The 22,744-nt window shown below is 41.6% G+C and overlaps 1 protein-coding gene across 1 annotated transcript in view; it reads left to right on the forward strand.

The window, feature by feature from the left end:
• LOC139021729 (ankyrin repeat domain-containing protein 26-like) overlaps positions 1-22,744 on the forward strand; it is a 109,737-nt gene that overhangs the window by 31,068 nt on the left and 55,925 nt on the right. The window contains exons 2-10 of the mRNA XM_070432274.1: positions 1,380-1,494; positions 1,657-1,830; positions 3,115-3,212; positions 5,273-5,340; positions 7,190-7,246; positions 11,201-11,257; positions 13,222-13,356; positions 16,116-16,149; positions 21,124-21,211. Coding sequence (XP_070288375.1) covers positions 1,723-1,830; positions 3,115-3,212; positions 5,273-5,340; positions 7,190-7,246; positions 11,201-11,257; positions 13,222-13,356; positions 16,116-16,149; positions 21,124-21,211 — 645 coding nt within the window. The 5' untranslated portion in view covers positions 1,380-1,494; positions 1,657-1,722. The remainder of the gene's footprint in view (positions 1-1,379; positions 1,495-1,656; positions 1,831-3,114; positions 3,213-5,272; positions 5,341-7,189; positions 7,247-11,200; positions 11,258-13,221; positions 13,357-16,115; positions 16,150-21,123; positions 21,212-22,744) is intronic.

Raw genomic sequence — 22,744 nt, forward strand, 5'->3', positions numbered from 1 at the left:
ATCCTTCTCACAATCCGGGACCCCTGGCTACTAGCCGCTCACCTGCCTGCCTGCCTGCCTGATTGCCCCTAACCACCTCTGCCTGCCTGTCTGATGGCCCTTCACTGCTCTCCCCTGCAGGCCTGATCACCCCTTACTTCTCTCCTCTGACAGCCTGATCATCCCTAACTGCTTTCCGCTGCTGGCCTGATCACTTCTAACCACCTCTGCCTGGCCCCCCCCCCCCCCCCCCCACCATGGCTTTGTCTGGAAGACATCCGGAAGGACATCAAAAGATGTCTGGTCTATCCGGTCTAGTTAACATATTACCCTTTTATTAGTATAGATAGATAATATTCCATTGTGTAGATATACCACTGGTTTTTAATCCACTCATCTGCTGCTGGGCACTTAGGCTGTTTCCAAATTTTAGCTATTATAAATTGTGCTGTTATGAACATAGGGGTGCGTATGTTCTTTCTGATTGGTGTTTCTTATTTCTGGTGATATTTTCCTAGAAGTGGGATTGCTGGGTCAAATGGAAGTTCCATTTTTAATTTATTGAGGAAACTCCATACTGTTTTCCAAAGTGGCTGCACCAGTCTGCACTCCCACCACAGCAGTGTACAAGGATTCCTTTTTCTCCACATCCTCACCAGCACTTGTTGTTTATTGATTTGTTGATGATAGCCATTCTGACAGGTGTGAGATGGTACCTGGTTGTCATTTTAATTTGCATCTCTCAGGTTTTTAGTGACTTAGAGCATCTTTACATATGTCTCTTGGCCTTCTGTAAGACATTCTGAATTGAAAATTGGATTCCAATGTCAGAGATGTTAAAGTGAGAGAATATAAGCATTTTAGAATAATTGAAATTCTGTGTTCTTTCTAATCCTTAAAACACATATGCAAAGTAGGTATAATGATATCAGTTTGCTAATTGACATGTTGTCTTTGTAAAGTGGCGGTAATAGTAATAATGATACTAATATCACAATTATTAAGCTGTTTTTTATGTGCAAGTTACTGTAGTAAACACTTTGCATAGATTCTCATTAAAAAAAATAGTGGTGGCCTGTGAGATTCCTATTATTTTTATCCCCATTTTGTTGATGAGGAAATTGAGGCCCAGAAAGGCCAAGTGACAGCTACTAAGTGACAATTAAAACAGGATCAGAACCAAGTTGAGCTGAATTCCCAGGTCATCCTCTCCGTATTCAAATAGGCTTTTCCTTCACTAATGTGGTGAGTAACAAAAACTAATAAATATCGTACTGTCTCCAGAAGAAAATTAAATATTTGCTTTGAAGGCATAGAGAGAAATGTTTACAATTATGTGGATATTATATGCTTTCATCTGGTGCCCTCTAATTCTCTAAGCAGTCCTCTCACTTTCATAGGACTGCTTTGCATGTGGCCTGTGGCAAGGGCCATCCGAGAGTGGTGAGATTGCTAACACGCAGACATTGCTTATTGAACCTCTGTGACATTGACAACAAAACAGCTCTCATTCACGTATGTATTAGCCAACTATGTCAACATGAGGGGGGTTTAATTTAATTACTTAGAATAAAAATGAGTTTGTCTCATTTAACTAGAAGCCATTGGTGAAACTTGTGGAATGTTTACTTTGAATACCTAGAACTTATAATCTATTTCTTGGCATAATACTGACAGGCTATACAATATGACCAAGAGGAATGTGCAACCATTCTTCTAGACCATGGTGCCAATCCAAATGTAATGGACATCCATGGCAACACTCCTCTTCACTATGCTGTCCTTGGCCACAATACAGCTATAGTGGAAAAGCTACTTTCCTGTATGGCAAATATGGAAGCAAGAAATAAGGTATAGACCAAGTAACTTTATTTACAAAATACTTGAAATACATGTTTTTACTTTATTTTCAAGCCTTTTAAAAACTATACGTTCTATTAATTTTAAAGAGAAAGGAAAGGAGAGGGAGAGAGATAGAAACATCAATGATGAGAAAGAATTATCCATTGGCAGCCGCTTGCCCATCCCGTCTGGGGATTCAGCCCACAAACTGGACATGTGCCCTGACCTCCTGGTTCAAGGGTCAGCACTCAACCACTGAGCCACACCAGCCAGGCACAAGGACTTTCTTTCTCCTTCCTTCCTTCCTTCCTTCCTTCCTTCCTTCCTTCCTTCCTTCCTTCCTTCCTTCCTTCCTTCCTTCCTTCCTTTCACACAAAGATTTTCTTTCTCACATACATACACTGAATACAATAGATCAGGCCCTATCACCATGGAGACACTCCAAAGCCCAATCAGGGCGGGCTGGAGAAATGTAGTGTCCATGGAAGGGGCAAAGCTCTGCCTCTCAGCTACCCTTCCACTCCAGAAGGAAGAACTTCCTGTTAGTGCCTGGGAGTGGGAGATGGGCTCAGAGCCCACTAAAGCTGAAGGCCTGGGGGAGTGAAGTGATGCTGGGGCCTGGCTGCTGTGCTGGCAAGGGCTTAGGAAATGGTGCTGCTGGGGATGGGTGGGAGGAGGAGGCCTAGTCCCCAGCAAGGGGAGCTGGGTGAGTGCAAGAGGGAAGAGGAAGCCCCAGTCCACAGGCAACAAAATAGCAACAGGATACCACGATAGGAACACAGATTCTGGGAACCCGTACTGTAAATGTTGGAAGTGAGATTTGGAGAAGGATGCTGCAGTTAATCTGTTGAAGAGGAAGTGCAGGGCATTTTAAAGGGAAGAACAGCAGTGACTGCACAGGGGTGAGAAGATGGGGATCCTTTTATTTATTTTTCCTCCTCACCAGAGTATTTCCCATCCTCCATTGATTTTAGAGAAAGTGGAAGGGAGGGAAGGATGAGGGGTGAGAGAGAGAAACATTAATGTGTGGGTACCTCTTGCATAGGCCCAGACCAGGGCTGGGGACCAAATCTGCAACCCAGGTACAATCTCTTGAATGGGAATCAAACCTGGACCCTTCCATGGGCAGACCAATGCTCTAACCAGTGAGAACACCAGCCAGGGCAAAAGGGGCTACTTTTTATTTACTTTCTATATTATATGTGTAAGTTCAGAGGATCTTTTATAAGTTTTAATGTTCAGTTTATATTTATATAATTTAATAAATTATAAACTGTTTTTCTGTTTATACAGGATGACTTCACACCACTTTCACTTGCTAAATATGAAAACAAAGAGAAAATGGTGGAGATTTTAGTAACTAGAGCTTCAAAAACCAATCACATGGAAAGGTACAATTGCTCATTCCTTGTTTTATATTTGGAGGGTACATTTATTAAAGCTGGGGCCAGTGAAACAATGAAGGGCTGAATTGGAACTATTCTCAGCTGTCAGAGAGACTGAAATAAAGCTGCAGGAAAAGACCAGACTTTCTCCTTTGTTAGCAGACCTGCCCCCCAAGGACACTAGAACATCTTTGTTCAGGTAATGGAAGGTCCCATGTCGCCTTTCCCAGAGAAGTAGGCAGCAGCCTACCTGAGACTCCATAACTGAGGTTGGCCCCTCAAAGGATCTCTTTGCCATAAGAATGAAACATTCCCTAGTGAGTTTAATTTACCTCAGGTTTCAAAATATTTTAAATTATGCCTCACATGGAAGCCAGTTAGAAATCTCTGATTCAAGAGTAGGTTATTGGTCCTTACAATTGTTAAGGCCCCATAATGACTCATCAGTATCCATTAGTGACAGGTAGGATTCTGTCATCCAACCCAGTTGGGTGTGGACAGGGATATTAAGCATCATTCTCATAAAGATCTGCTGGTTCACAGTGTGAGTAGATAGGGAAGGGATAGTAGTGGTCCAGGCCACATCCTGACTTCTATTAGTTTTCTGTGGTCGACATGATTCACAACAGAAATAAGGGAGCATTGTGTTATCGGACTTCATGAGGTAATATATTTATACATACATTTAGTTGCAAGTTATATAGTAGCTAAAAAACCCTGAATTATAAACCCCAAAGAAAGAATAGGTAATAACCAAAATCCTATATAATAAAAACCTAATATGCTAAGTGTCTGGTTGTCTGGTCATCCATTCAACCAATAAAAGCATAATGTGTTAATGATATGCTAAGGCTGCTCAACTGTTCACTATGATGTGCACTGATCACCAGAGGGCAGATGCTCCAACTGGTAAGTTAGCTTGCTGCTGGGGTCCAGCCAATTGGGACTGAGCGAGATGGGCCAGACATGCCCTGGAACTCTTCTGTGGTCCTTCCCTGGCTGGCCAACCTCCTGCTTCCCTCCCCAGCTCCAATTGTGCACCAGTGGGGTCCCTCTGCCTGGCCTGCACCCTCCCTCAATCCAGGACCCCTCAGTGGGGCACATTGACTGTCAAGTAGTTCCATCCTATATAATAAAATGCTAATAGGCAAGTCAACCAAATGGCAGAATGACCGATTGCTATGACGCACACTGACCACCAGTGGGCAGAAACTTAACACAGGAGCTTCCCCCTGGTAGTCATTGCACTCCCACAGGGGGAGTGTCACTCAGCCAGAAGCCCTGAGATGGCCTCATGACTAGCAAGCACAGTGGCAGTGGCTGGAGCCTCTACCACCACCACTGCAGCACTAAGGATGTCTGACTGCTGGCTTGAGGGCAGGCCTAAGCCGGCAGTTGGACATCCCCCGAGGGCTCCTGGACTGTGAGAGGGCACAGGCCAAGCTGAGGGACTTCCCTGCCCCGAGTGCACGAATTTTGTACACCGGGCCTCTAGTTAATATTTTCTGAGAACTGCAACATTTGAATGTTAGAAACTATGAAAAACCCACATTGGGATTTCATTTGGATTCTAAATTAGTTTCAAAAAATAAAGCTCATAATGAGAGTTTTCCTTTGCCTTGCTGTTTCTCCAAGCATCTCTTTTTGCTGTATTATGTCATTTAATTCTCCAAACAACCTTCAAAAGTAAGGTAGTAAAACTATTATTTTGTAAAGGAGGACCTTGAGCCATAGAAAAGTGACTTGTTTGAGAAAAAATAGCTGTTGGTTATAGAACAGGGATGTCTGAGTTCAAGAGACTTGCCATTATGTCAAGTTAACTCTAGTTAATTCACCAAACTATATTACCCTCAAATCCTGACTGTTTCGTGCTTTTAAAAAAAAAAATTACATGCTTCATAAGAAGTTTGTAGAACTTACAAGTTTGAAGTGTATAGTAGAATTAAAGTTTTAATATTGACTCTGATGTTATCTGAAATATTCTAAGAATTTACAATATTAGGAAAATATTTTTATGTGTGTATTGACATAGTAATATTATTTATAACCTTTTTTTTAATTGATAGCGACCAACAACTACCTTCAAAATATAAAGAAGAAAGACCTATAAGATCTTCTGACGGTAGCAATCTTGGTAAGACTTCTGATAGTGAATTACTCTTGGTTGTCCTACCATGGATGAATTATGAGTAAGTTTTGCTAATGAAAGAGCAATAAAAGAAAACCCACAAATAATGTGTAAGTTGCATGTATAGTTTTTCTTAATCTCTTTCTTAATAGAATAGTGTTCGGTATTATTAAAACAGTTAATTATAGGTAATTTTAATACCTGGGGCAACAGTGAAAAGAGGTTCATTTATTTAGTCCTTAACTCTAAAATCCTATATGATATCTTTATGTAAAAAAGAAAAATGATTTTAAGTTACGTTGTTGTATGTTTCCTCTATATTCATTTTGTAACTAATTGGACTTGTTTTAAAAATGAATCTTTTGTTTAGTTTTTACAGCCAGTAGATTACATTTAGTAAATGAAAACCTGTTTTTTCATAGTGATTTGTCTGACTAAAAAAGTCACTAAAACTGGGAACTCAACAATATTTTCCTGGTACCACAAACAAATGGCAAAAAATAAGAACTACAGCACTTAGTTGAACTACAACGCTCAATGAGATTGTTTTTCTTGATTTCAGAGAGGAAGGACAAGGAAGAGGCATAGGATCATCAATGATGAGAGAGAATCATTGATCAGCTGCCTCCTGCACACCCCACACTGGGGATCGAGCCTGCAAAGGGAGCCTGTGCCCTGACTGTGAATCGAACTTTGATCTCCAGTTTCATAGGTCAATGCTCAACCACTGAGCTGTGCTGTCAGGGCCCAATGAGGTTATTTTTCAAAGATACCTACTGACAGCACAGAAGTCAGAAAGGCCAAACCTGTTGAGAATCATGGAGTATTTCATATATAATGCCAACAAGATCTCACTGTTATCACCTTTATTCATCAAATGTCAAAACAGAATGAGATATGATGATTCAGTAGAACAAGAGGTTTCCTTCTGTTTGTTGGATAATTGTCAGAACATTGTCATTTCTTAGAACAAGATACTCTGTTACCATTGATCAGAAGGTAATCATAATAAGTATTCAAATAACCCAATTCAGGACTCCTACAAATTACAATAAAAGTACAAAAGTGTTTCACAATGACAAAAATGCCATAGTGCTACCCAGATGTGGCTCCTAGTTAATTGTGCAATCGGAAATGTATGAGGACACCTTGGACTCGGTAGACCTTTATCAGAGGACTTGTGTAGGCCGGTTTTGCAACTTTTAGGAAATACAAGGATGAAATGGTGTTTTGACCCTGAAATTTCTCAGAATATGAGAGCGCTGTCCCTGGTTTATTTCTGTTTTTGTGTGGTTTTTTTCAGCAGAATTTTCAATTTTTTTCCCAAAATCTAATTATTAATTTACTTACTGGTCTACTATTTAACTCTCAGGTGCCTTTTAGGTACTGAACGACATTCTTATGTTGCAGAATTGAAATATTTTAAAAACACAGTCCCTGCCCTCTAAGAATTTGTTAATGTCATTGTCATTCCTATTACTTACTATACTTTATTCAGTGCTTACCAGGTGGTAGAATGCACTAGGACTTTATAATTATCATTTTTTTTATTGATGTGAAGTATGTGCCAGCCACTTTAAGACCATGATGAGAATTAGAGTTTTAAAAATGTGGGTGAGGCCTTGGCCTTGTAGGTCAGTCCTTAAAGCATTGTTACCAATATGCCAAAGTTGTGGGTTTCATCCCTGGTCATGCTACATACCAGAACCAACCAATGAATGCATAAATAAGTGGAACAATAAGTCGAAGTTCTCTCCTTTTCTCTCTCTAATCAATGTTTTTAAGTAGTTAAAAATCAAATAAAAATAAAGGTGTGCTTGCACACCCAAGTCTTTCTCCGTTTCTTTTCCCACAGGGATGTATCTCCCAAACTCTGAGGGACCCCAGGAGGCTTACAACCAGAGCAACAATGGTCAGTGGCAATTTATCCCGGGCAAACCCTATAAACCTGTCCCCAAGACCCTCTTTTGTCTGACTACTTAGTGAGCCTAGGCTAATTTCTCCATCCCTTTCTTGTTTCACTATCCCCAACTTTAATAAATGTCCTCTAAAATTCACACACACACACTATAAAAATTTTAAAAATTAAAATCTGGGTGGGATTTAAAGTAAGCATGCAGGTGGAGGAGAAGTTTGCCAGGTAAAGGGGCAGAAAGGTTATGTTTGGCGGGGGAACAGGTATTGCAATTACACGTTAGGCAGCAGGAACAGCAGGGTAAGAGCTAAGATGCACACGTGAAGTTTATGGGATTCATGAGCAGTGCCGTTTCAATGTGAAATGTGCGCTACGGGAATGGTTGGGAATGAGGTGAGTGCTTAGCTAAGGCAGGCTTATGAAAGCCCTTAGTACTACAGAAAGGACTAGATCTTATCTTGTACATCTTGGGAACTTATCAGATAGAATGCTGTTAGCTTCAGATAATAGGTGGCCTAATTAAGAGGCTGAAACAATAGGAACCAGGATTGTTTTGGTGGCTCAGTGATGACATAAGGATCCCAGGTGTTGTCCCTTATTCAGCTGTGAGGTTGTCAGTGTTTATGTCTGCTTTCCTGGTCAGTAATTGGCTAGGCTCCAAAGCATCCTATTCTCACATGGCAATATATGAAGGCCAAAGCACTGCTTTGTTCATTTTTAAATTTTTTAAAAATCTACTTGGTACACAATATATTACTTTCAGGTGTATGACATAGTGGTTTGACGTTCACATATCTTATGCTGGGTTCACAGTGAAAAGTCTAGTAACCATCTGTCACCGAGCAAAGTTATTTCAATAATTAACACATTCTCTGTGCTGTGGACTAGATCCCAGTGGATTACATATTTTATAACTGGAAGGTTTTACTTCTTATTCATATTCTTTATTTCATCCCTCTCCTCAACTATCCTCTGGCAACCATCAGTTTGTTCTCTGTAGCTACAGGGTGTGTTTCTGTTTTGTTTGTTTTGTTGTTTTAGATTGCACAGGTAAGTGAGATCAAACAGTACTTGTCTTCCTTTATCTTATTTCACTTAGCATAACATCCTTTTGGTCGATGCATGTTGTCCTAAATGGAAAGATTTCATTCTTTTTTATGTCTGAGGATACATGTATATACACACATATATAATCTTATATACATATAATATATATATACTGCACCTTCTTTATTCATTTATCTATGGAAAAAAATCTATGCTGCTTCCATATCCTGGCTATTGTAAATCTTGCTGCAGTGAATATGGGTGTGAATATCTTTTCAAATTCGTGTTCATGTTTCTGTTGGATACATACCCCGAAGTGGAATGGCAGTTCTATTTCCAATTTTTTGAGGAGTGTCCATGCTGCTTTCCACAGTGACTGTACCAATTTACAATCACTTGAATAGTGCACGAGGCTTTCTCTTTTCTCCATATTCTCGCCAAAACTTGTTAGTTATTCATATTTTGATGACAGCCATTTTGAGAGGAGTGAGCTGGTACTTCATTAAGCCTTTCATCTGCATATCCCTGGTTAGTGATGTTGAGATATGTGCTTTCTTTAACTTAAAAAAATAAAACAACAAACAGACTGTCAAACTACAGCAGGAAGACCTGGGAGGGTTGGAGGGGGAGGGGGTAAGAGATCAACCGAAGGACTTGTATGCGTGCGTATAAGCATAACCAATGGACACAAGACACTGGGGGGTAGGGGAGGCTGGGGAAAGTCAAGGGGGGGAAAAAGGAGACATATGTAATACTCTTTGTAATACTTTAAGCAATAAAACAAATTTTGAAAAAAGAATAATAACCAAGATTGAAATGTAATTGAACTCTTTATGTGATTAAAAATGTTTTGAGAAATTAGTTTACACATCAAAAAAAAATATGGTTTTATTGATATTTAGTGAGAGAGGATAGGAAAGGGAAAGAGAGATGGAAATAGCAATGAGAACCATCACATTGATCTGATGCCTACTGCCCACCCCTTCTGGGTATCAAGCTTGCAACCCATGTGGCCTGACTGGGAATAGAACCAGCGACCTCTTGGTGCATGGGACAATGCTCAAGCCTCTGAACCACACTGGCCTGGCCTATGTGTTTCCTGTAAATAGGGAGAAAATGGACAGACTTTCAGTTGACTTCCTCTAGCAGTGGTTCTCAACCTTCCTAATGCCAAGACCCTTTAATACAGTTCCTCATGTTGTGGTGACCCCCAACCATAAAATTATTTTTGTTGCTACTTCATAACTGTAATTTCTCTACTGTTATGAATCATAATGTAAATATCTGATATGAGGGATGTGTTTTCATTGTTACAAATTGAACATAATTAAAGCATACTGATTAATCACAAAAACAATATATAATTATATATGTGTTTTCCGATGGTCTAAGGCGACCCTTGTGAAAGGATTGTTCGACCCCAAAGGGGTCGCAACCCACAGGTTGAGAACCACTTTAGAGTGAAGTTTTATAGGCCTGAGTTACATCACATGCTCATTCCTAAACCAGTTATTGGAAAACTAGGTACTGTGATGAGCTTAGTATAATTATTTCCCTTTTTGGAGCTGGGGAGACACCACCTTCTTTGTGTATCAGGACAGTAAATGTCCAAATACAGTTGTGGTTGTCCAGCAAGAATGAAGACTGACGTAGGAAGCCAGCAGTGTTTACTGCAGGGATTCATGGGAGTTTTGAGTGGAAGAGGAACAAGATGAGATTTGATTATGGCCCTCTGGTTATGATAGGATGGAGGGATCAGCAGGCTTTTTCTGTAAAGGGCCTGATTTTAGGCCATGTGGTCTGCCATGTCTACTCAAGTCTGCCACTGTGGTGTGAGGGCAGTCCTAGAGAGTCTGTAAGTGAACAGGCATGGCTGTGTTCCAGTGAGATTTTATTTGTAAAACCAGATGGCAGCTTGTATTTGGCCTTGGGCCCTCCTTTGCTGACTGACCCCTCATGTAGTGGGTACATAGAAGGAAACCACATAAAGAAACGTGGAGACAAGGGAAGCTTTTGCCTCCTTGAACTAGCATCAGTCCATTATGAAGTTTTTACCCATCCATGCAGAAATGAGTCAGGAAACTATATTTACTCCATTTGAAATGTTAGTTTTTTTCTAGGTCTATGTCTTTCTCACTTTTTCTGCTTAAAAAAATCTTATTAATTTAATATGGAACAATAATAGTTGGTGGTATTTCCCTCCCTATGAAAGCCATTTCTTAAGAGCCCATGTTTGACTAGGGCAGTTGACAGTGGCAAAATAAGTGGAGACAGTAGGAGGCTAAGTTCCTATGATTTCCTGGTGATTGCATGCAAAAAGTGGTGAGGAGAAAGAAATCTAAGGTGACTGATAAGTTTCCAGGTAGTGCACTGGCATTTAGGTCGGACATGAAGACTAGGACTTTTTCATATGAGCAAGAAAGAGCAACAGTTCAACTGGAAAGAGCAGTAAGTTCCCATACATGTTGAGTTTGATGGAATATCCATGGATATCCCTACATTTTGGATACAATTTCTTTACTTTGACTTGGCCTGCCAATAACTGCCTTAAACAGGTGAACCATGATTTTAGTTTTATTATAAATTAGGAACAAGTTAGGGAAGAATTCTGTAAGCACAAGGATACTATTATACTAATATGATAATTATTGTTTTTCTGTAGTTATCACAGTTACTTGATTGATTCATAACTATTCTAAAAAGGAATTAAGCCCTGTTTAGTTGAAGAAAATTGTCAGTGTGATGTTTTCCTTTTCTTGAGCGGAACTTCCATGTTATAGAACATGTTGCCAATCATTAGAGCTCTGTATTTTCTATTCTGCGTAAATAAGGTTGTTGCTTGTTTCACATTGTTTTCTGACATCATTGTTTTATTTATCCCTTTCTATGCCTTTCTTCCAATAGCTGCAGATCTACAGGAATCTCCAAAACAAGCACTGAGCAAAACAAAATCAAAGACAGGTATTCTGTGCAATCAGCTTCTGACTGTAATTATATATAACACCTCAAATCAAATAATAACAATTTCACATAATGCAATTTTGTTAAAGATCCTAAACCATAACCTAAGTTTGCTTATTCACTAGAGAGATTTATAGGACTCAGCATATAGTTGTGCTCATACCTGAGATTTATTACAGTGAAAGACCAAAGTAAAACCAGCAAAGAGAAAAGGTTTGCCTGTGACAAAGGGTGGAGGAAACCAGGCACAAGCTTCCAAGAGTCCTCTCCCTGTGGAGTTAGCAGGAGGTCTTCATTACTCCAGGGTCAAATTCTGACAACACACATGAACTGTCATCTACCAGTCCGGTTAGACTCAGTGCCAAGGTTTTTATGTCATGCTAACCACATAGGCATCTTCCCCATAGCATGTACCAAAATTCCAGATTTCCAAAAGGAAAGCCAGTGTTCAACTTGAACACCATTGGTTGTACAAAATGTTTAGGCACAGGGAGCCTCTATTATCAGTTTGGAAAATGTGAGAACCCTGATCGGATTCAGATTTTCAGACACCAACTGAAGGCTATGCGTTTAAGCAGGACTTTCTAAGGATAGCAGACTTGAGCCTGCTGCATGAAATGTTTCTGCACAGCAGGTATAGCCCTGACTGAATCTTTGGCGCTCACCTACAATTTTATTTCAAAAGCAAGTAATATAACATGGAATTAGTTTCAGTCGCATCATCCATAATTGCCTGCAATGCTGATTACATTTGTGACTCTCGGTGAGTATTTAACAGGTATTTGTACATAAGTTACTAGTGCAATATTAGGGAATGATAAACGTTTCTTTTTATCCAATTACCGTTTCAAGATAATTTTTAGATAAAATCAGCATAATAATTTCTGATTTAAAATTAGAATATAAAGTGTCTTTTAATTACAAATAAAAAATCACTTTTTGTTTGTGTTGCACTAAATCCCCATTTATAATTATCAAGTAAGATTGGTATACTTACCAATTATTTTCTTGTCCTAGTTTACAATTAAGATTATTGGCTTTATTTACGTCTTTCCATATGCTTCACTCAATTTGGGATAATACCCATATTCTGATCTTTATGTTAATTTCTAAGGTGACTGTGTCTTGAAAATAGCATTAATATGTTGATATATATTAATAGCAGATTCAGCGGATACATTTTTTAAAGAAAAATTAATAAGCCTTATTTTTTGAGCTGTTTTAGATGCACAGCAACATTGAGCTGAATCTACAGAGTTCCCATCAACCCCACAGCCCCTACACACACAGCCTCGCTCATTTTTTATTTCCTGCACCAAAGTATATTTATTACAACAGATGGACGTGCATTGACACATCAATATCAACGAAAGCCCATAGTTTACCTGAAGATTCACTCTTGGTGTTGTACATTCTATGGGTTTTGACAAATGTATGATGGCACATATCCACCATCAAGAGTATCGTATAGAATTGTTTCATTATCCTAAAAATTCTCCCTGCTCTGCTTATTCATTCCTACCTTCTCCCTAACCCTTGGAAACCACTGAACTTTTTTTTTTTTTACTGTCTCCATAGTTGTGTATTTTCCTGAGTGTTGTATAGCAGAAATTATGCAGTGGGTATCTTTTTGAGTGTTTAAAAAATTAAAATGCTAAGGTAATTGGATGTAGTGATCCAAGATGCTCTTTGAACTTTGTGGTTTGTTGTTGTTGTTCATCAGCATAGGCTATGATGACATATGCGGTACAAGCTGAAAGAGAATGACTTCTGTAGGCATTTGCCACCTAATGTTGAGGGTTGAGAAAAATGACCTCGCGCTCTGCTGCAGAGCACTAACTGTCTGGACCACCCTGCTCCATGAGCTGGGACAGATACACTGTAGCAATGGAAGGAAATAGTCTCATGGGTTCTACTTTATCAAATTGGACTCACAAAGTCTCTCCTACTTATCTTGCAACTAGAGTCTCGATGCATGAAATTGGTGCAATGGATCCGGCTCCCGCCGTTTTGGAGGCTGCCTCGGCCCCCGCCCGCCACAACAGCAGCCTCTGCCTCGGCCACTGCTGCCACGGCTTCATCCGGAAGGTCATCTGGAAGTACGTCTGGATGTCCAGTCTAATTAGCATAATACACTTTTATTATTATAGATTGGAAATGGGGCCAGAAAGAGTCTGCTTCCTATGTTTTGCTGTGCTGGAATGTGTAGTGTCTAGTGACCAAGCTTCCTTTTGATGGAGTGTTCCATCCTAAACTGGCTGTATTCACTGAGAGCTGGAGAGGTCATACTGTGCTACGCAAAGTAATGTAACTGCTCCTAAGGGAAGGAGTCCAGAAAACTAATGCTATTTAAGTTTGACATTGTTATTCTATGTCTAGAGGCCCCGTGCACATATTCATGCACAGGAGGAGTCCCTTTGGGTGGCCTGTGGGGATCGGGCTGAAACCCGCAGTCTAACTCTGCCTGTAGCTCTTACCTGCCACCCCCGCTCATACTGCCCCACTGTGCCAGCCGTGGGCTGGTGCCCATTTAGTCCCTATCCAGAGAGGCTCGTACGCCAGCAGCAGTGCTTGCCACCCTTGAGCCCTGCATCTGGCGCCCTCCTGAGTGGAGTGGCCTGCAGGGTTGGGTCGAAACCGCCTCTCCAACATCCCCCAAGGGGTCCCAGGTTATGAGAGGGTGAGGCCAGGCCAAGAGACCCCACCGGTACATAATCAGGGGTGGAAGGGACCTCAGGAGGGCTCCAGGATGTGTCCGGCCCATCTCACTCATTCCTAATAGGCCAGACACCTACAGCAGGCTACCTATTGGTCAGAGTGTCTGCCCCCTAGTGGTCAGTGCAGGTTATAGCAAGCTGTTGAGCTGCATTAGCATATCATTAGCATATTATACTTTAACTAGAGCACCAGTGCACAAAAATTTGAGCATTCATGGGGGGAGGGGGTGCCCTAGCCTGGCCTGTGCCCTCTCGCAGTCTGGAACCCCTCAGGAGATAAGGACCTGCTGGCTTAGGCCTGCTCTCAGGTCACAGAGGGCATGCCCAATACCTAGGTGCAGCCCCTGGTCAGGCTCAGAGCAGGGCCAATCAGGGGGTTGGGGAGCTCCCCTCGTCACTCACAGAGCAGGGCCCATCAGGGGCTTGAGGAGCTCCCCCCTGTCATGCACAGAGCAGGGCCGATCAGGGGGTTTAGGAGTTCCCCCCTGTCACTCACAGAGTAGGGCCAATAGGGCAGTTGGGGCACCGCCCGCTGTCACACACAGAGCAGGGTCAATCAGGGAGTTGGGGCGCTGCCCCCTGTCACACACAGAGCAGGGCTGATCAGGGGGTTGGGGAGCTCCCCCCTGTCACCCACAGAGCAGGGCTGATCAGGGGGTTGAGGAGCTCCCCCCTGTCACTCACAGAGTAGGGCCAATAGGGGAGTTGGGGCACCACCCCCTGTCACACACAGAGCAGAGCGGATCAGGGGGTTGGGGTGCCACCCTCTATCACCCACAGGGCAGGGCCGATCAGGGGATTGGGGCGCCACCACTGTCACACTCAGGGCAGGGCCAATGGGGAGGTTATGGCTCTACCCCATCACACACAGAGCAGGGCCCGTGGAGGGGGGGAGATGGGGTGCCGCCCTCTATCACCCACAGAGCAGGGCCGATCAGGGACTTGGGGTGCTGCACCCTGTCACACACAGAGCCACAGGGCAATTAGGGGGTTGGGGAGCTCCCCCTTATCAGGCACAGAGCAGGGCTGATCAGGGGGTTGGGGCACCTTCCCTTGTCACAAACAGAACAGGGTGGATGGGGAGGTTGTGGCCCCGCCCCCTGTCACAGACAGAGCCGCAGGGCGAGCAGGGGGTTTGGGCGCTGCCCCTTTGTACGCTGATCCCAGTGCCGGGAGGCATATTACCCTTTTACTATATAGGATAGAGGCCTGGTGCACGGTTGGGTGCCAGCTGGTTTTCCTTGAAGGGTGTCCTGGAACAGGGTGGGGGTCCCCACTGGGGTGCCTGGCCAGTCTGGGTGAGGGGCTGAGGGCCATTTTCAGGCTGGCGGGTGACTGAAGCTCCCAACCGCTCCTTTTTTTCTTTTTTTTTTTTTTTAATTCTGGGCCAGCTTTAGTTCTGAGGCCTCAGCTGCTGAAAGCCAGTTTCTGGCCTTTGTTTTTCCTTCTGTATTTGATACAATGTTGCAGTCCAGCTGGCTGAAGCCCGGCTGACTGAAAGCCGGTTTCTGGGGTTTTGTTTAGCTTCTATATTTGCAACATAGTTGCTTAGAGTTGCAGCTGAGAGGCAGTCAGTGGCATGCGGGGAACATTGGAGTCCGCCATCACTGGAGCAAGCAAGCCTCCCTGTTCGCTTCAGTGCATGGCTGCTGGCCGCCATCTTGGCTGACAGTTAATTTGCATAAGGATATGCTGATTAGCCAATGGGAAGGGTAGTGGTCGTACGCTAATTACCATGTTTCTCTTTTATTAGTGTAGATTGGTTGAACAGTTGACTGGACTACCAGACACTTAACATATTAAGTTTTTATTATATAGGATTCTTCTTCTACTAATGTTGCCATTTTCTGTCAGCCTTATGGGATTTGGTTGGGATTATGTTCATTATAGATAACAGTTAATAGGTAGGTATCAAATTTTGAAAGAACCCATTCTCTTTTATTCTTGGATTTGATATATTTAAAAAGCGAAAGTAAGTGTTGTTAATGGCCTGCTAATAATATAATTAATAGTCCCTCTGGTATAGTCTTTGTGTGTGGTCCTAAAGGAATACTTTATAACAAAGCATTACTCTGATACTTTTAGTGTCTTGTATTTTTCTATTGTTGTTTTAAAATGTATTTTACTTTTTTCCTTAATAGTGCATGATATCTCTGAAGAAGACCCTTTATGCAGGTAAGATTTTATGGGTTTTTAAAAGCTATAAGTTACCTAAAGGAAAACAGAGAAAAGACACTAAAAGTTCTAGAGTGTTCTACTGTGTGCTAGACCCTATATTATATATAACCTGTGTTATATAATCATCACAATAGCTGTCAATGTAGCTGTGTATTGTAGCCTACTTTTTATTAATGAGGCAACTATAATTCAGGGAGGTGGATGAATTGACCCATGATTCTATAGTTAGCAAGTGGCCAACCCATGACTTGACTGTCAACCTGTTTGACTTCCCAGTCTATTCTGTTGTCCCTCAACATACACTGATAAGTTCCTATGTAGCGCTGGCATTGAGATATACATGTGAATCAGACCGACTCAGAAAGTGAAGTCTGATTGTGTGTTAACTCTGATTTAGAGATTTTCTAAGAGGCTTAATTAATCTAAGCATTTATCTTACTCTCCTTGACAATTGTAGTGGTAAATAGGACCTTGCTCTTTTTACCAAAGCTTTTAGGGCCCTTCTCAGTTAGCTATGGCCACAGAACCAAAGGTTGTACCTAAGCAAGGCCTCATCAGTCAAGCGTTGTTAGGTAAAATGATATCTATTTTTCTTGGAATGAATTACAGTGGGGCCTTGACTTAGGAGTTTAATTCGTTCCTTGACAGAGCTCGTAACTCAAATTACTAGTATGTCAAATCAATTGTGAACGAGTGAGACACGTGATGATGGGCTGATGTTGTGGCGTTCACTGTGACATTTGCTGCGCCAACTAGCGGTGGGGTATCTGAAGCTGGCTCATAACCCGAATTTTAGCTCGCAACTCATAGCAAAAAATCGGCCGAGAGACGGCTCATATCTTGAAAAACTCGTTAGTCGGGACACCTGTAAGTCAAGGCCCCACTGTACTTACCTGTAAGTAAAGAATATCTATGTATAGTTCATGTCATATTAATTAAATTCAGCATGTATTTAAAGGATATTTGTAATTGATTCCTCTATTTACTGACTTCCCAGCTTGGTTTTCTCTTCAGGCTACGACCTTTGCCTAGTTGTATGAGGATTTTTCCTTGATCCTATGGTATTTTTTCCTCTTCCATGAATTCTTGATTTATTTTATTTTATTCTCTGCTTTTTTTAGTGTTTCTTTCATTGTGCTTTTTTCCCCCAATGCTGCCAGCTATGGTGTTCTCCATTTTTCTATAGACAGAATCAAAGGCACATAGAATTTCAGTAGTTTAAGGAAGCCTAGTAATTAATTAAACAAAACTGCCTCTAGCTATTCAACCTGTATTTAATATCATGCCTAACTAATTGTTGGCATAGAATACTGGAAATGAAAAGAGATTAAAGTGACTCATTGGGATATATAAGGTGGTGAAACTGACTTATAAAATCAGGTTGCTAAGTGTAATACACTACCTTCTTTATCAAATCTGTAGGAAAGTTTCATAATAGAAATATGGGGAGTGGTAGTGAACACAGTCAATAGGGGGTAAAAATGGAATTAGCAGGAGAATCCCAAGTTTCAAGTGGAACAACACTAGGTTGGGATTGAAGATGAGAATATTGGGGTTTGTGACAAGTTAAAGGTAAGTTATAATAAGGAAGGCCATAGGATGTTGGGAGTTCTCTAGAAAGGCAGATTAAAACATGAGGCTCAAGGAAGTCCTGAAGAGATTGCTACTCTTCTATTTGTTTGTTTAATAGAAGGAAATAGCACCATTCAAGGTTTCTTTTCAAAGATATTTAAAACATTGGAGCCACTGGAAAGATTCTTTTGATCACAAATAGGACTGTGGTCTCATCAACCTGAACTCTGATTCACAGAGTGGGACTTAGGTACCCTTGAGTCCTAGGGTGGGCTCAAATGGAAAAAAAATAGGAGCTCCCTATTTCCCTGGCAAACAAACTAAATGGAGTCAGAGTGATCCACTCATTACATAAGTGTGTTACCCAACTCCATTACTGATGTGACATCTATTCCTTCCCCTGCCCAACTCTCTGTGTACATGGGAAGCACATCAGCTAATTGGTTTATCCTCATGCTGCTACACACAGTATACAAGCTGTTGTTTAAAGACTGACCCCATGTCAAGCAATTCATTCCAGCTCAATGGAGTGCCTGCCCAGATTTCTGTTTGGGTGTTCTCCTTTTGGAGCTAATTGGGTCATGCTCTGAAGCCCCCCACTGAGTGTGTTGGTTCTGGGGCCTCTTGGGAGGGACACTGTTGCAAGTCAATGTCAGCCTCTGCCTGTGACTTCCCCTGGGCTACCTGTGTGGAACAACAAAGCGATCCAGCTAGTGACTGCCTCTGCTGGGCCTGGGTGCACCTGGGAGGGGCCAAGCTGCAGAGCAATGCCTCCTTCTACCAGCACCAAGCCCATGGGGCAGCTAAGCAAAAAGCCCAAGTCACTCCGAGATCTACCTCCACCTACCAGCTTTCTGTTGGGGCCAGTCTCTGAAAGAGCTCCTGTTGGTATGTGAGTTGCATGAGGTAAGTGAGTCATCAGGTAGGTGCCAGTGGTGTTTACCATGTTGTTGCCGATTAAAACTTGGCTTCATTTTTTGGTATTAGGCCCAGTTAGCAAAAGTCCCAGGGTACACAAATGCCAGTTATCACCCACCAGGTACCTGTGGATCTTTGTGTTTGATGGGTCTCAGGGAGTCATTAGGATAAGGCCAGCAGAATTCATCAGGCCCCCAGGTATCAAGATTTGGCTGTGTGAAGAGAGGGCTCAGCACTGGAATGGTGGCCTCAGTTAGACCAGTAAGGGAATAAAAGCCCCAACCCAAAGTCACATAACTCAATCTCTGATACCCCCTGAGTCCATCCCGACCTCCTTAAGAGACCTCCATGAAAGTCTACACCATGGGCCCAGGCAGCTGGCTCCTTTGTACTGTATAGGTTTACAGGGTCGGGGACAAGGATTCAAGAGGTACGTTCCCCAGGCTGAGGCCATAAGGAAGGGAGGGCTTGACCCAGGGGTGATGGCATCTGGGAGAGGGACTCAGCACGGGGAGGGCACACAGAGGCCATCCCCTCAGCTCTCTCCCAGAGCCACACAAAGCAGTCTCTCATCACATGACTCCCAGTGCACTCTGAGCCACCCTTTCTTCATAGGCCCCAGGGTGAGTGGTGGGACCTTGTGTACCGGACCTTTAAGAGGGCTCTTGGGTTCCTAGCAGACTCTCACCTTTCCTGGGAGGGCAGAAGCCCTGCTTATTTTCACAGCCAGATGTCCTGTGAGCTCCTCTTCCAGGCTCTGGTTCTCAGGGCATTGTGATCATTTTCAGAAGATGACCAGGGAGAGTCTACTAGGGACTCAGGGTCTGCTTGAGATGGAGGAACAATTTTGAGAGTGGGTTCTCATTCAGGAAATATTTGTAATGCTGCAGAGACAGACATTCCAAATGCATCTTTCCTTCACAATCAAGCATTTTACCTGTCAAATTAGAAGGCATTTGTCTTAAGCTTGCTCCTTCTTTAGAGTTATCACGTAGTGGCTCTTCCTCATGGCATTCCGTCATTTTGAATTTTACAGAAAATTCATGTGACCTCTGCTTTGACTCATCTTTGGAAAGTTGCAAGTTCTTCCTCTGCTCTAATGTGCCCTGTTTGATGCCCATTTCCTCCTCCTTTTGCACAGAAGGGTGTCCTGAATATGCAGATGTATCCTCTTTGTCACATGCCCTATTTATTTGTGATTCTTGAGACATTTTTTCTAAATGCAAAGGTGGGAGATGAATATGCTTGCTTTGATTTTCAGATGTCTTTGCTGTTGGGGTATATGTTTTTGAAATAATTTATCCTTGAGTAATCAAGTATGGACAAAGATAAGTTAGAAAATAATTAAAATTTAACTGTTAGGATTCTTAATCTATGATTAGTTAGTTCCAATCACAGGATTGAAACTAAGAAGTAAAGAATAATAATAACTTGCCTTGGCCTAAATACAAATAAAAATATGAACCCTCACACCTAATTTTGGCACTATTGGAATTATACAATTTATTAGATGCTAAATCTATCAAAATTAAATTACTAGCTGAATTTTAACATTGCAGATGCTTCCTTCCTCACTTAAAATATTTCACCTCACCATATCCTAACAGTGAGCCCCTAAAGTGCAGAATTTGTTAGGGGTGCTCCAAGATGGAGGCAAAAGAGGTGAAAGTCACACTCACCTCCTCCCTGGGCCAAATTGGAACGAGAACTAAATTATATAACTACCAACCTGAAGATTATCTGAACATTAGTCTTATACCCAAGATCTACAGAAGAAGCCTCAGCTACACTGGCAGGAAGGACAGAGATTCCAAAAGGGCTGGCCCCACATCCACTTGTGGTGGCTGAGAATGCAGAGGCATGTCTCAGGGCAAAGGTCCCCCTGAGGAGCATGTGGTCTCAACCACATGCTGGGCTCCCACCCTTGTTTGAGGAGTCTGTGCCCTCATAAGCTGAAGATGTAAATGTTCTGGAGCCTGCAGAAGGGTGATCTGGGAGTGGGAAGGCTAGCAACATAAGCATTTGTTTTTTGACATTTGGACATAGAACTTTCAACCATTTCAGGAACTTCCTGTATAGTTTTAAGGTAAAAGGAAGGAATGGGTTCTCCTTAATAGGTGGTTTCCATGCTAAAGAAGCAAGACTGCCATTTTTGACTGACATCGTTTAGTCTTTGGACCAGTGACAGATGATGAGGAAGGGACAGTGTATCTTCCTACCTTGACTTAGGTCATCAGATGTGTTCCAGTTTAGGGAATAAAAGTTATGTCTGCCATTAATTGGTGAAAACAGATTAATCTCAGGCAGAGTGTGTCTTCATTAAATAGCTCACAGGTTGGAAGAGGTAGCAGCAGAAATAGATAATGGAAAGTATTTTTTTAAAAAAAAAAACTAAGGCCCAGTGTTAATTATATTAAGAATCTTTATTTGATATATAGATAGCTGATTTCTCACTTAAATTGTTTTGTTGTTTTTTCAAAGAAATGGACTCACTCATTTGTGTTGTATATTTTACTACAAATCTCGCATTATTGATTCATGCCCTACATCAGACCATGAAGACTTGAAGGTAAAGTGATCTCTTGTGAAATTAATTTTCCTGTTCTGAATTGAATTATGTCTATCACTTACTCTTAAAGTTTCCTAGTGGCTTCCCTATCATTGTTTTATGTTTGTAATGCAAAATTAGTCATATTATTGTTAAATCCTTCAGTGAGGAAATATGTTTTGAATTGATATTAGAGAGAGAGGAAAGGACTGGGAGAGAGAGAGAAAGAGAAACATTGATGTGAGAGAGAAACGTTGATTGGCTTTCTCCTGCATGGCCAATCATGGGAATGAACTGACAATCTGTGTATATGCCTTGACTGGGAATTGAACCCCTGACCCTTCCGTGCATGGGACAACACTCCTATCACCAAGCCCCACAGGCCAGAGTAGAAAATATATTTATTTTATTGTGTGGTTCTTTTTATATACAATGTCCACAAAAAGGTGGGTCCATAGAGACACAAATCAATCAAACAGGTGGTTGTCAGAGACTTGGGTAGGGGGGATGGGGATTCTCTATTTCATCGGAATGAGGTTCCCTTCTGGAGAGATTGAAAAGTTTTGGAACTAAATAGAGGTGATCATTGCATAGCATGGTGTATGTGGCAAATGCTACTGAATTTTTTACTGGTTTACTTTATGTTTGGTGAACTTTAATCATTAAAAAAAGAATACTGTCACAATCAATCAATCAGTCAAATGAAGATAATGTTACCCCTTTTAAAACAATCCAATAGACTTATTTAAAACATGTCTCCTGGTGAAAGGTTACAGTGTTAATTTGAGACTTGTCCTGTTTCTTGAGGTAGGCCTATATGGTTGTGAATTTCCCTCTTAGGGTTGCTTTCATATGTCCCATAGATTTGGGGTTGTCATATTCTCATTTCATTTGTCTCTAGGTATCTTTTAATTTCCTCCTTGATCTCATTGTTAACCCATTCACTTTTTAGTAACAGGTTGTTTACCCTCCATGTGTTTGTGTGTTTTCAGCGTTAATTTGGTAATTGATTTCTAGTTTGATACCATTGTGGATGGAGAAAATGATTTCAGAGAGAGAGGAAGGGAGAGGGACAGAGAGATATAAACATTGATGAGAGAGAAACATCAATCCTCTGACTCCTATATGTTCCCTGCAGGGATTGGGCCCACAATCTGGGCATGTGCCCTGAAAAGGAATCAAACCAGTGACCTCTTGTTTCCCGGGTCAACACTATTTCCTATCTCCTCCCTATCTCCTCCTTCTGGTACTCCTATAATGTGGCTGTTCCTATACTTTTTGTTGTCACAGAAGTCTTTGAAACTAGCCTCATTTAAAAATATTTGTTTCCTGCACTAATGGGATATTACCTGCTCTCTTGTCTTCTAAATCAAAGATTCTATTTTCACCCAGCTGTCATGGCTCAGTGGTTGAGTGTCAAACTTTGAACCAGGAGGTCATGGTTCAATCCATGTCAGGATATATGCCAGGGTTTCAGGCTCTGAACATGTTTTAAACAAAAATGAGGAGAGTTTTTATAATGATACAGAAAATAAAAAAGTAAGGATCCTAGTA

The sequence above is a fragment of the Myotis yumanensis genome, unplaced genomic scaffold (genome assembly GCF_028538775.1).
Source record: "Myotis yumanensis isolate MYYU_CA2020_CCGP unplaced genomic scaffold, mMyoYum1.0.hap1 SCAF_1, whole genome shotgun sequence".
NCBI lineage: Eukaryota > Metazoa > Chordata > Mammalia > Chiroptera > Vespertilionidae > Myotis > Myotis yumanensis.